The 15000-nt window shown below is 44.8% G+C and overlaps 2 protein-coding genes across 2 annotated transcripts in view; both read right to left on the bottom strand.

The window, feature by feature from the left end:
* ccm2l (CCM2 like scaffold protein) overlaps positions 1-3654 on the bottom strand; it is an 8887-nt gene extending 5233 nt beyond the window's left edge. The window contains 6 exon segments of the mRNA XM_069527121.1: positions 179-407; positions 409-763; positions 1315-1498; positions 1990-2073; positions 2144-2311; positions 2588-3654. Coding sequence (XP_069383222.1) covers positions 179-407; positions 409-763; positions 1315-1498; positions 1990-2073; positions 2144-2311; positions 2588-2617 — 1050 coding nt within the window. The 5' untranslated portion in view covers positions 2618-3654.
* A 1416-nt stretch (positions 3655-5070) lies between these two features.
* Positions 5071-15000, bottom strand: part of xkr7b (XK, Kell blood group complex subunit-related family, member 7b) — a 20481-nt gene continuing 10551 nt past the window's right edge. The window contains exons 2-4 of the mRNA XM_069527120.1: positions 10082-10281; positions 9686-9905; positions 5071-9430 (exon numbers count right to left, since the gene is read on the bottom strand). Of these exons, the coding sequence (XP_069383221.1) occupies positions 8617-9430; positions 9686-9905; positions 10082-10281 (1234 nt within the window). The 3' untranslated portion in view covers positions 5071-8616. The remainder of the gene's footprint in view (positions 9431-9685; positions 9906-10081; positions 10282-15000) is intronic.

The following is a 15000-nucleotide window of genomic DNA, read 5'->3' on the forward strand; positions in this document are numbered from 1 at the left end:
AGGAGCTGAGGATCGAACCACCGACCTGGTGTGTTCAGTGGACGTACCGACGAGGTACTGATCCTCTCATCTGACTTTAAGAGACTCAAACATGGTCCTGAAGTTAAACTGCTTCTCTTCATAATGGGAATCAAACATTCTGTGTCTGGGCCTCCTGACAGATCGGGGGGGGACGCACCCTGTTGTCCACAGCCAGGATGACCAGGTTGCAGTAGGCGTCCGGACAGGGCGTGGGCTCCAGCGGGTTGTGGTTCCTCCTCTCCCAGCTGCCGTAGCTCTTCCCCCGCTCCCAGCTTCCTGTGCAGGCCTGCCGTCGCTCCCAGCTTCCTCCTCCTCCTCCTCCTCTCCTCTCCCAGCTCCCCCCTCCTCCATGCCTTTTCTCCCAGCTCCCCCCTCCTCCCCCCCCCCACCCCCCAGCTCCCGCTCACAGGCCTCGCCCTGCGGTTTTCCCAGCTGCCTCCAGGTTTACGTGTTTGCTGCCTCCTCTCCCAGCTGCCTCCGACCCTCTTCCTCTCCAGACTCCCTCCTCCTCCTCTCTCCCCCCCTCCACCCCCTCGGTCCACGCTCAGGTTTTTCTCGTGGTTACTTCTGGACAGTGACGGCCTCCAGTCCACTCCACAGATGGTGTGTCGCCGCTCCATTGTGCCCCCGGCTGGCCGCGGGTCGGCATTGCAGCTCATTGTTTGGCGTCGCCCGTCGATGGCTGTCGGCTTTTTTCTGTCCAGGCTATCGTCCCCGGCAACCACAGTGTCCACGTTCAGACCTGTGGGACGAGGGTTTAAAATAATGTCATTGGATTTTCAGTAGTAGAAGAGACTCTTCTTCTAAATATGATGCTTTAACTGTAGTAACAGCGCCCCCTGTGGCCACTCGTGTTTACAGCGATGTCCCATGAAGTCGACAAAGCAGGAGAAATCTTCTCTGCTGTTGAAATATGTCAGAAATGTTGTAAATGTGCTGATTCAACTTCAGAAAGTTCGATGAGAGGATTAATGTCAGTCTGATGTGTGAACATTCAATCTGAAACCAGCTCAATATAATGTTGTAATTTCAATGCTAAGCTAGCTAGCCAACTGACGAACCTCTGTTCAGTAACAACACAAGTTCAATTCCTCATCCAGAAAGAAAATGAAAGTGACCACCACAGCATGTGAGAGTCACGTGACTGAAATTAGTAAAAGACGACAGCTGCGTCCTCTTCAATAACAAAAGTCTGACCCAGTCAACCAAAGACACACAAAAAATGTCCCTTTAACATGACTCAATGCTTGATGCTCATTGGTCAGAAACCTGAAGACGCCCTTGTGTCCTCACCTGTCTTGAGGACCAGCAGGTGCAGTGCGTCGTCTCTCAGGTAGGAGGCAGCAGCGATCTCATGAGTGGGAACCCTCATCAGCAGCTTCTCGTTGTCTCTCCACGTCAGCAGCAGACAACGAGCGGACAGACTCAGGATACAGTCCTGATCCACACTGGTCCTCAACGGCAAAACCTTCAGCTGCTACTGACAAACACACCACAGCTGACCTGATTATTGAAGGATCGATGCTGACGAAGGCAGAAAGAAAACGTGTAACACTGACGCTCATCAGAAACAAGTGATTGTTCAGCTGCAACGTGACACTTCACCACTAGATGTCACAAGTCAAGTCCCCGGTGCAAACAGCATTAAACATGAAATATAAACAATATAAGTAATTCAAAGATACAAACAGTCAGTGGTAAATCTAGACGATATAAAGAATATAGATTCTACACACAGTAACTTTATGTGGTAATGTGTTAAACCTAACAAAGGTTATTAGTTCTAAACTGCTAATTGATAAACCCAACAATGATTTGTTATTGATTTGCCTTGGCTTTGGTTGTGCATCAATAACTTCAAGAGTTCTTCAGAATAGATATGTTATTGATTACTAATCTTTTGTTAGATTGGGTTCAGGTTGACTGGATGGATGATGATGTCAGTAAGAAAGAATAGGTTTCACTAACCCTGGCTGTATCCAGTAGTTGTAAGAGTTCATCTCGACTGGAGGGATTCAGTGTGACCGACACCCAGGTCAGGTGACCAAGGAACTACGAAGAGAGGTCAGAGTTCAAGCAGCTGAGAACGTGAGGTCAGCAGATTTATTGTTGTGTTCTCTACCTTGACCTCCTTCTCCACGTAGTCGAAGATCAGTCTCTCAGGGTGGATGACGTAGTCGGGGGGATAGAGGGGGACGGTGTGTAGCGGGCGGCGGTAAACGCTGCCTCGATCTACAGACCTGCGACCAGACTTGGACCAAACCAACCGCTTAATGGGGGAGACAAAACCCTGCGGGGGGGGGGGGCAGAAACAACAGAATAAACTCTACTCTAACTAGATTTGTCTCTGTGTGTCTGTCTGTGTGTGTCTGTCTGTGTGTGTCTGTCTGTGTCTGTGTGTGTCTGTGTGTGTGTCTGTCTGTGTGTGTCTGTGTGTGTGTCTGTGTCTGTGATTCTGTCAGTGTGTGTTCATCCTGACTCAGCTGAGTTTATCTCCTGATAATGAATGAATTGAGCTGAGCATCAAAGGTCAAAGGTCAAATTCTACTAAATTATGACACTGTACCTTTTTGGATTTCTTTGGTTCATAGTCCATCGTGCTTCAGTTCTCCTCAGTCCTGGTCCTGTAGTGGTTCAGTCCTGTAGTGGTTCAGACCTGTAGTGGTTCAGTCCTGGTCCTGTAGTGGTTCAGACCTGTAGTGGTTCAGTCCTGGTCCTGTAGTGGTTCAGTCCTGTAGTGGTTCAGTCCTGGTCCTGTAGTGGTTCAGACCTGTAGTGGTTCAGTCCTGGTCCTGAAGTGGTTTAGTCCTGGTCCTGAAGTGGTTCAGTCCTGGTCCTGTAGTGGTTCAGACCTGTAGTGGTTCAGTCCTGGTCCTGAAGTGGTTCAGTCCTGGTCCTGAAGTGGTTCAGTCCTGGTCCTGAAGTGGTTCAGTCCTGGTCCTGAAGTGGTTTAGTCCTAGTGGTTCAGTCCTGGTCCTGAAGTGGTTCAGTCCTGGTCCTGTAGTGGTTCAGTCCTGGTCCTGAAGTGGTTTAGTCCTAGTGGTTCAGTCCTGGTCCTGTAGTGGTTCAGTCCTGGTCCTGTAGTGGTTCAGTCCTGGTCCTGAAGTGGTTTAGTCCTAGTGGTTCAGTCCTGGTCCTGTAGTGGTTCAGTCCTGGTCCTGTAGTGGTTCAGTCCTGGTCCTGAAGTGGTTTAGTCCTAGTGGTTCAGTCCTGGTCCTGAAGTGGTTCAGTCCTGGTCCTGAAGTGGTTCAGCTTCTTGGCGTTTGTGTCTCACTTGTTTTTCCATCGTTCTCTCTGACTTATTTTAGCTTCCACATTCTTGTTCTTTCTCTTTCTACACTGATTGTTCTTTTTAGACCCTCCTGGGGAACACACACACACACACACACACACACACACACACACACACACACACACACACACACACACACAGGACAGAACAGGAAACAGAGTCCACTTCCTGTCCTAGAGGAAACTCCACCAGAGACTGATAAGGTCTTACTCACAACACATATTTAAATGAACCTTTATTTACACTCTAACAGGAAACAGTTTGAACGACCTGGTTTCTTTGTGAATATTAAAGATGCTGACGTGTTTGACTGAGGTTCATCGTTTATGATCAACTGAAATATCCATGAAAAACTCCGTGAATACTGAATATGACATTTTCAGTAATCTCTGGTGTGAAACTCTTCTAATACATTTCTGTGTTTTGCTTTGATGTACTCCAAAAGTATTCAGATCAGTTATCGATGAATTAGACAGAGAACATTAACTTATGTTTAGTATTTGGTCACTAAGGAAACTCAATATGTGCAAATATTTCATGTAGGGTTCAAGTTAACAAACTGTCTTTACAGCAGACACACACACGTTACACAAATTACACTTAGTACACAAACTACTGTTCAGGGGATCAGTTCTGTCTACGTGCACTGACCTAGACCTGCTGTAACACAATGATCAACAAAGACCAATACACACACACAGACACACACAGACACACACAAGGTCTGACGTGCTCTGAACTTCACAGCAGCATGATTGTGTGTGTGAGTGTGTGTGCATCAAACGGGAGACGAGGAAGAGGAGGAAAACTGGGATGAAGAAAACACGAGGAAGAGGAGAAAGGATGGAGAAAAAAGATTAGGAGAAAAAGTTGAATGCAAATAACCCGGTTTGTTGATTAAACAGGAAGACAACTCGCTCTCGGTTCGCTGAGCTAACGCTAGCTCCGAGGCTGCTCGTTAGCCCGCTGAAGTAAGCTAGCCTCTAACCGGGTGAATACGCCCGAGCACCAGGACACAGCTGCTATAAAAGAACACTGTACTGTGAAGCACCTGATAAGTATTCTGTCATGTTGTGCAAAACTAGCAGCAACAAACTCCGTGTAAACAAACACAGCTGATCGTCAGCTGATCTGCGGCTGCACGCCTCGGTGACATCACCCCAGTGAAAGCCCGGGATGTAAACAAAGCAACTAGGACTCACAGGGGACTAGTGCTGGAGATTCATAGTAAATAAAGAGTTTCATGGCAGATAATGGTTATTTAGAGGCTGTATCGTGGATGCCCCAGTCACTTGCGTTGTACGGATATACGCCGATCGCGTGAGGATCTAAAAGCGTCCGAAGGACTCCAAGTTACTCCAAACCGTCATGGGTGAGTAGATCTACAAACCATATGCTGGAACTTCTCCTTTAAGGGAGGTAGACATGATGGTATGTTATTATAACATATTACATCATAACATGTTTCATGTAATAACATGTTTCATGTTATAACATGTTTCATGTAATAACATGACACTGATGTGTTTTTAGTTTTTCACTTTCATACAATGACGACATGAAAAAGTAAAATTTCAGTGTTTTAAGTTATGAAAACCTGAAGCTCAACACAGTACTAACACGTGACATTATTATTCATCACATGATATAGTATATTTGTATGTGTGTGTGTATTTATATATACAAGTATATGAAGGTACTTCCTGACTCTGGTCCCAAGACAAATGACAACACAGTTTATTTTGACGTCTGTTCGAGTTCAAGTTTACTACAGTTTTATTCCATCTACTTTATCAGTTGTTTTTTTTAACATCATCATAGATATTTTCACCACTGGTTTATTTTTCAGCTCGTTCACTCAAGATGTTTAAGCAGCATTATCAAAAACCTTAGAGCGCATCCACACACACACACACACACACAAACCAAGGCACACACACACACACACACACAAACCAAGGCACACACACTCATACACACACGTCACTCTGCTATATACAGATATATAGAATGAGTAAAAAAAAATCAGTTTTTACATCTTAATATAAGAGTCATACCAAAGACATGGCCACTGAGTGAGTAAACAATAGAGAAATAGATATAAAACAAATACAAAAATAAATTAACAGAAATACTTGCATCAATTCATAAAAGATGATTTGAGTTTTTTTCTGAACTCATTGTTTTGACATGTTTTTGTTCACGTTAATTTACAGCCAGTTCACCACTTTGAATTTTTACCTCAACCACAAAGAAGCGGTTCATCAGCGCCTGAAGGTGAACACATGAATCACCTGTACATCATGTTTACATGATCATGTTTAACATGATCACGCTTGAGTCCGTGTTTTCAGCACCATGAGCACCAACAGGTTCAGGTGGACAAACACTGTCCCCAGAACAAAACTATTCCACCAGCAGGTTTTAATCTGTGTCCCTGGTTTTCCTGGTAGAGGACACACACAACCACAAACCTTGTTAGCGGCAGTGCTGATCCACAACTGTTCACATTCTCAGAAACTGAATCACTGCCAGATGCAAACAGTCAAAGTGTGGACAGTGAAGCGAGGTTAGCAGCAGACTGAGACGAAGGCGGAACGTTTCAAAGAAAATCTGAACGGAACCTTTCTGCAGGTGGAGTCGTTTGTGACGCCACGTTTAATATCTTGATCTCAACATTAAACACTTTCACAAAGCGTTAACTCCAGACTCTAGATCGAGTTAACCCGACCACAGGATATTTGTGATTCTCAGTCTATTTTAGCGAAGAGTTTATTTGATACTTGACCATCCAGAGAGAAACAGTTTATGTAATTAACCAATGAGCCACCACAAGATGATGATTCCTAAAGACGTCACTGATCTTTGCTCTAAAGCCACAGTTCCACCAACAGTTCCACTGAACGAAAAGAGAAAGTACCTGGCAGGTAAGTGATTGTGAGACTTTGACCTGAGGTTCACAAGACTAAAGGTTTTTTCTTCAACACTTTAGAATCAACACATTCTTCATCAGCATTAAACAGATTATTAAAACCACCGTGTTCTTTCTGTCGACAGATTGAACTGAGTTGATTCTTCTCGTCAGTAATGAAGCAGCAGAATAACATGAAGAATCTGAATTCTTACTTTATGTTCACTGGACCATGACATTGAGTTTTCTTCCTCCAGGTTCGGACCAGACTCAACTTTCTTCTAATTCATGTTAACACTGGTTCACACCTGAAGGGGGCGGTGTTTAAACTTCGACCTCTGAAGGTGGTCACCTACGTTCTACTACGTCACATGACCTCTGCTAAAGTCTGACGTCCACATGACTCAAGAGTTTCAGAGACGCTCAAACAGAGAAGTGTGTGAACGCTGCTGGTCCAGGTTTATTTGTGGACGGACACAAACTGAGATGTTTGGAAACGATGACGTAGACGCTCACGTCAGTCAGGACGTAGTCTTCACTGATTGGTCAGGCTCCTGTCACATGACCTCCTTCAGGAAGTAAACAAACAGCCTCAGCTTCCAGAGATGAACAACACAGAGAATCAAAGTGTCACGAGCCCGTTGTTCGGTTCCATTCTGGATTCTACTACGATACAGCTGTTTACATGTGGAGGAGACCAGATGTTACTCAAGCAATCTGTGAGACTTCCTGTTTGCAGCAGCACACATGCTGCGTGCACGTGAGCGGTCAGGTGACCGGTGTTTTGACTGAAACTGATCAGGACAGAGTTCCATCAGTATCGATGAGTCCTGACCGGCTGCTTCAGTTCAACAAGATTTATTATCAGTGTTTATTGAGTTTTTGTGTCTTGTGACCTCAGTTCAAACCTGAACCTCTTTAAATCAAAGGCCTGTACATTTTAACCAGAAAGAGCAGCTGTGGTAACTAACCAACCAACTAACTAACTAACTAACTAACCAACCAACTAACTAACTAACTAACCAACTAACCAACTAACTAACTAACTAACTAACTAACCAACTAACTAACTAACTAACCTGCCATTAGACCATGATACTTTGCATCTTTGAGTTTTGTTATTGATTTTCTTTGAACACGTTTCCTGTGGAAACTGTTAACTAACTAACTCCAACTAAATAAATCCTTCTTTCTGTTTACACGATTAAAGACATTTATTTTCTGCTAAAGCACCCCCCCATCATGTTACCCTTCATATCACTTTTTCAAAATGATAACAGCTTATTCATCTGTACGTCACAGACCTGTTTGTGGTTCCAGAACCTTTTGTCGTAGCTGCTCCAGAAGTGATCCACCGTACGTCCTGATGGTCAGACTCTCCTCAGGCAGCTGATGTAAACTACGGGACTTTTCCAACACGTGTGGACAGTGACCGTTTTCACCCGAGTCATTTCACACATTTCGTAAACCATCTGGACCTGGACGTGAGTTTGATGGGTTCTTGTGTTCTCATGAGACCCAAGAACAAAGTAAAAGACTAGTTCTTGTAGCCGATGGTTACGAAAGGTTGCCGGGGACATGAAACCTTTTGGATGCATGAATGGAACAAATAAGAAAAGTCATCATCTCTCATCCTCTGCGAGAACAAATTAATTCTTATTTCCTACTTTATGTTGACATGATGAATAAACCAGCAACGAGCTGGAGATCTGGAGGTAAGAGCAGTTTGTAAAAACGCGGCTTAATTGAATTGAAAATGTTGAAATAACATTGTTTCATTCACACTTTTAGAATCATTCATCCTCTGGTTGTCGGACTTCCACTAATTGAAGTGGTGTTGAAACGTTTCTACTTTATTATAGTGTATGTGTCTTCTGTTTGGAAAAGTAGATTTCTTTTCACCATAGTTCACAGATGCAGAACTGATGGTTTACTGGGTTCTGATGCCAAACCAAAATGATTTCATGTCCCGTGCAGACAAATGTCTGTCCTCATCCACGTCCAAGGTTCAGGTACATGCAGCAGATTTTTTTTTAAACTCCGTAGCTTCACTGCTCCTGAATCTCTTGTGCTGAATGTTCATGATGAAGCTAAATCTAAATGTCACCCCTTGATCCCAAGATGAGGGATTCAATTCCTCACCTCCATGTTTTAAAAAAAGATGACGATCATCAGCGTAACTTTCCAGGGCTCATTCATGCTACTTACTCCTGGACTGTGTCCTCAGAGGAGCCTTGGTCCCAGATTGCACTTCACATTTTACAATCAAGTCCTCACAACCTCTTCTGTGAAAAGCGGCTGCCTGACACTCGTTTTCATGCTTCTCCTGGCGTTGGTCGTCCTGGGATGAGAACTCAGGCTGGTCCCAGACTGCATTTCAAGTTTAGGAGACTCAGACCGTTGTCTCATATTCTAAAACCTCTTTGCTGCCCATCAGGCTACTCCTGTACTGTATCCGCGGGCTGACGGCTGACGTCGTCTCCAGAAGCAAGATGGTCTTGCGGAGCCGGCGATCGATGAAGTGTGCATCCCAGGCCGGATATCGCTTTCTTGGGAGGTCGATCCTGATGACGGGACCCTCCTGTGCACGGGATGAGGAGGAGGTCCTGTGGAGGAGCGCAGGAGAAGAGGATGGGGAGGGACGTACCTGGAAGACAGGCAGGCAACTGTCCCTGTCTCTCTCCTTGTCCCTATCTCTCTCCCCGGGAACTGGCTCCCCTGTGTCTTTAGTCCTGGGCAGTGTCCTCGGAGGGCTCGTAATGACCATGTCTGTTTGTGACCCTTGTGAAGGGGTGAGGCAAGCATCGATGACGCCCGCTACCCCCCCTGCACCCACCATGCCCTCGTCCACGCAGCCCCCCCACTGAGAGCCCAGCACAGGCCCATCAGGGTGCAGCCAGCAGTAGTACACCAACATAAAGAAGGTTCCCAGGGCAAAGCTGCAAGCCACCAGGCACACCACCACCAGGGCGTACGAGTCGGAGGTGTGCGGGCCACGGTAGGTGTACCAGGCGGCGGTCAGGGCCACGTTCTCAGCCAGCGTCACAAAGTAGTAGACGGTCATACGGAAACGGCTGGGGCCCTCCTTCACATTGAACCAGCAGAAGATGTAGATGATGCCCACAACCATGTTGTAGATGATCTCCTCCCACTTGGACATGCAGAAGTCAGTCTCTCCTTGGATGATCCAGAACGTCATGACACACCTGAAACACAGGAACCAACACTGGATCATGTCACATTCAGAAACCGTGTTATCACACACCCTCAGTACACGTGTTGTATGATTTATTAAAGGCCCTAACACCACTTCAAAAATGCATTTGTGTGTAATTGCAAACTCACAGTACAGACGTGGAAACTAAACCTGAAGAAGAAACTATAAAAACATAATTCATCATGTTTCAGGTGTCCAATGCTAAACTTCTCACTGTGAACCCATCGGGTCTCAAGTGGCGCACCAGTGACTGACGATGAATATGCCGAAGTACAGCTGGAAGACGGAGGCGAAGAGGGCGAAGGCCACGGTCCTCGCCCCGATGGTGAAGAAGTGCCACAGCATCTGTGCGATCACGGCCTTGTATGACATGGGCAGCTTGTCGTCACGGGAGTCCCGCAGAACTTTCTGGTACGAGGCGATCATCCAGGCCAGAGAGACCAGAGAGGCTGAGGCCGAGAGACCTGGAGGGAGGGAAGGGAGAGAGAGAGAGAGAGAGAGACACACACACACACACACACATTTGAGTAAAAGTGAGAGAACATGGACGGAATTCATCTACACAAAGAGAGAGACGGAGAGAGAGAGACAGAGAGGGAGAGAGAGAGGAACAGTGTGTGAGGAGGAGTTTCTCTCTCACCTTGCAGAGGGAGGACGGTGTTTCCATGGATCATGATGCTCAGCTGGAGGACGAGCTGCGGTGCAGACTTCAGAAAGGCCTCCAGGAGGCGGAGCATGGTGATGTCAGCGCTCTCAAACATCAGCCTCCAGTGGAAGTGGCGACGAGGCCCGTTGCTGTGCCAACGGCTCTGAGCGCCCAGGTAGAGGGCGTGGACATACCTGAGGACCAGAGACAGATGATGATGTCAGTCTGATGATGCTTTTACTTCCACTCAACATTAGTCAAAGATCAAAGAGATCAACAGTCATCACTGAAATATCTGAAAATTAAGAAAAATTACTGAAACTGATTCAGACTGAAGTCGAGTTCATGTGTCTCCAGAAACAACATGGATGAGGGATGAGGGAAGATGAATGGATGAAGGATGATGGATGGATGAAGGATGATGGATGGATGGATGAAGGATGATGGATGGATGGATGATGGATGGATGATGGATGGATGATGGATGAGGGATGGATGATGAAAGATGATGGAAGGATGATGGATGAAAGATGATGGATGGATGATGGATGATGAAAGATGATGGAAGGATGATGGATGGATGATGGATGAAAGATGATGGATGATGGATGAAAGATGATGGATGAAAGATGATGGATGATGGATGGATGATCGATGATGGATGGATGATGGATGAAAGATGAAAGATGATGGATGGATGATGGATGGATGAAGCTATAGTTCTAAACATCAGATGTTTCACACTTGAAGAACATGGACTTTATTGTCTTTGAAATATTGGACAGCTGCTGAAAACGGAGCTAAGATGGTTGAGAAGCATCGGAACTGAAACACGTGTGGTGAGAGCATGTGAGGGCTGATGCATCATGGGAGAAAAGGGACGGAAGATAGAGCAGGAGAGATGGAGAGATGAAGGAAAAGTGAGACGACGCTCAGTTCCTACGCTTCTGCATCCCCAAGCAGATTTTAAATAGAGGAGTAAAAATAACCCAGCAGTGTATGTACACACACACACACACACACACACACACACACACACACACACACACAGTCTTAAAATGTGTAGCTCTGCAAATAAATTGCTGGCAGAGCTTCGTTGTCACTCGTCCATTCATGTGTCTCCGTTTCTTTCTCTCTTTCCGTCTCCACCTCCTCTTTTTTTATTCTTTCAGATTTCATGTCTTTATCTTTTCATCTCTCTCCTCTTCTGCTCTCGTTCATCTTCCTGACGTCTCATTTCATCCTGATTTTTCATTTTGTGCCAACAAAAGTTCAGAATAAGTTTTTGACCAACGATTTTGGTTCATGATGAAATTCATGTAAAACAAGCTGAAGAACAACCAGCTCTCCTCTTCCTCAGCACATCTGTTTTGCTCCATCGTTCATTCTGATGCTTCTTCAACATCTCTTTCATCCTCTGCTGTTTTCACTGTCACTTCTTTTCTCCCTCATTTGTCTTCATCTTTATCTCTTTCTCGCTCTCCTTTCCTCTGCTTGTTATCTCTCATTTTGTTTCTCTTTCAATCCAATTTCATGCAGCTATTGTCTATCCCTCTCCCTCTCCCTCTCTCTCTCTCTCTCACTCTCTCTCTCTCTCCAATTTATTGGCTTCTCTCCCCCAGGCGTTCTCTGAGCCTCCAGCTTCCAATCTATCAGATCTATATGAATCCTCTCCTCCTCCACACTGCTCCTCTTCTCTCCTCCGCTGTCTGCTTCATACACTTCGTTATCCTCCTGTTTTATCCTCCATTAAAAACTCCACTATCTGCAGGGTGTGTGTGTGTGTGTAGACTTAAACGTAAACTCTGACTTCATTTAAATCTGTTTTGAATGAATATCGAGGTGGAGGATGAAACACAAAGATCTGTTTTTGAAAGATGAAGTAAAGTAAATCTGGGCCCTGTGTTTGTTCACTAACCACAGCAGTGTCACTCTACACACATTTTATGTCAATCAATCAAATTTTATTTGTATCGCCCTTTGTCTCTTTAACAAGTTGTGACATCGTCTGTCCTTAACTCAACGAGAGTGAAACTACTAAAAAGAACGTAGAAACCTCAGAGAGACATGTGAGGATCCGTCTCCCAGGACGGACAGAAGTGCAGCAGAATAATGGAGAACGTATGTACAGACTGATATGAGGTCACTGTGACTGTTGACCTCTGAAATCTAATTGGACGAACAACCTGAAAACATAAAGCCTCCGACCACTAGGTGTCCCTGGTACGGACACGACTCTTTAGTCCCTGAATTACAAAGTGAAACTAACAGATCAGATGAAACATGAAGGAACATGAAGCTTCAGACTCACAGAGGAAACGTCCTGTGAGTAAAACCTGCTGCAGTTGGAGTTTAAAGTTGTTGGGACTTGAGAAGGTTTGAGCTGAGTCATGTTCTACTTTTAAACAACACTGGACAACACTGGACGTCTCCGCTGCAGCTCCGTCTCACAGGTGACGTCATCTCCACATCTGTAGACTGGCCACACTGCAACAGCTGTGCTTCAACCAGTAGAGGGCAGTCACTGTGCATATGTACCACACGATGGAGAGACAGTGTGTGTGCAGGGTGTGTGTAGAGTGTGTGCGCAGTGTGTAGAGTGTGTGTGCAGAGTGTGTGTGTAGTGTGTGTGTAGTATGTATAGAGTGTGTAGCTTGTAGTGTGTGTGTAGAGTGTATGTGTGTGTGTGTAGTGTGTAGAGTTTGAAGTGTGTGTGTGTGTGTATAGAGTGTGTAGTGTGTGTGTGTGTGCAGAGTGTATGTGTGTGTGTGTAGAGTGTGTAGTATGTGTGTGTGCAGAGTGTATGTGTGTGTGTGTGTGTGTGTGTGCAGAGTGTATGTGTGTGTGTGTGTGTGTGTGTGTGTGTGTGTGTGTAGTGTGCGACCTACTTAGACTGAAACACTGAGAACCAGCAGAGGAGGACGTCAGATTAAAGGAGAGAGAAGAAGAGGAAGAAACAAACAAGGAGAAGAAGAGAAGATGAAGAGAAACAAAGAGGAAAGAAAAGAAGAAGAGTAAAAGACAGAGAAGTGTGTGGGGGGGGGGGGGGGGGGGGGGGGAGAAATAAATAAACAGGTTCTGGAGAAAGATAATTCACAAGAGTTTAGTGAGGAGGAAAGAAACAGAGGGAGGAGAAGAGGAAAAGAAAAAAGAAGGAGGGCACAGGAAGAGAAAAGAGAACAAGAAGGAATAAAAAGACCAGAGAGTGGAAAAGAAGAAAAGGAGTGAGAGAAGGTGATGAAATGAAAAAAGGAGCTGAACAGAAAGGTGAGGAAGAAAAGAGAATATCTGTGTGTGTGTGTGTCTGTGTGTGTGTGTATCTGTGTGTGTGTGTGTCTGTGTGTGTGTGTATCTGTGTGTGTGTGTGTCTGTGTGTGTGTGTATCTGTGTGTGTGTGTGTGTATACGTGTGTGTGTGTGTGTGTGTGTCTGTGTGTGTGTGTATACGTGTGTGTATACGTGTGTGTATACGTGTGTGTGTGTCTGTCTGTGTGTGTATACTTTACTTTTACTTTGTCTACAAATGTCAGGAAAAAACAAAACGCATGACAACATGAAATACACAAACACACAAGAATATAACACACAATAATATAACACACACAAATAAACACACAAGAATATAACACACACAAATAAACACACAAGAATATAACACACACAAATAAACACACACTTCCTCTGACACACACAGGTGATCTCTCTCTATTTCTTCTTCTCCCTGGATTTCTATTCCTCGTTCTGTCGTTCAAACATTCAGCTTAAAATAACGCTTTCCACACACACACACACACACACACACACACACACACACACACACACACACACACACACACACACACACACACACACACACACACACACACACACACACACACACACACACAACAAATATCCATGTGCCACTCAAAGTGAATCAGTTGTCTATCCCCAAGCTGCTGTCCCACATAGCCACTCAACTAAACTGTGTGTGTGTGTGTGTGTGTGTGTGTGTGTGAGGAAAGCGTTATTTTAAGCTGAATGTTTGAACGACAGAACGAGGAATAGAAATCCAGGGAGAAGAAGAAATAGAGAGAGATCACCTGTGTGTGTCAGAGGAAGTGTGTGTTTATTTGTGTGTGTTATATTCTTGTGTGTTTATTTGTGTGTGTTATATTCTTGTGTGTTTGTGTATTTCATGTTGCCATGCGTTTTGTTTTTTCCTGACATTTGTAGACAAAGTAAAAGTAAAGTTTCATCCTGTCACATTATTCCTATTGTAAATAATCTCTCTATTTACTGGCTCATGTTCGAACATGAAGAAACGGTCTCGTTGTTTGATTCTGGGACGATTGACACCAAAGTAAAACGTCTTCAGTGGACGTGTCCTCTACATTTAGAAGCGTTCTGACACAACACGAGCCCTGACGCAGAAGTTTGTCCTGAAAGACATCGTGAGAAGGAAGCAGCAGAAAAATTAAACGATGTCACATCTACGCTGAACGAACAACACACAACTGGGCAGAATACTTCTACACACCTTGTACACACAGGAAATCTAACTCACACCCACAGATTAGCATATTAAGCTTCAGGCATCATTAAATGTCAATCCCCTTCAAACGGTCGCCATGGATACTGACCCACATCTCAGCTCATTGACATTTTAACTGAAACAAACCGTCGTCACTCGACCGGAACCACGTCAGAGACGTTTTATTGTGACAAGGATTTAGGATAAATACTTGTTTTCTTCTTGTTTGAGTTTAAATACGCGTTTAAGAAAATACACTTGACGTTTCAGTCTCTGTCTCTAAAGCAGCTTCTAACATCTTCACTTGATTTGAACTTGAGGCGGAGTTTATATTCACATCACTCCTGATTGGACGACACCTTTGACACACCCACTAAATGAGAGGAAATGAACTCGAAGCT

Source organism: Paralichthys olivaceus, chromosome 6 (genome assembly GCF_024713975.1).
Source record: "Paralichthys olivaceus isolate ysfri-2021 chromosome 6, ASM2471397v2, whole genome shotgun sequence".
Classification (NCBI taxonomy): Eukaryota; Metazoa; Chordata; class Actinopteri; order Pleuronectiformes; family Paralichthyidae; genus Paralichthys; species Paralichthys olivaceus.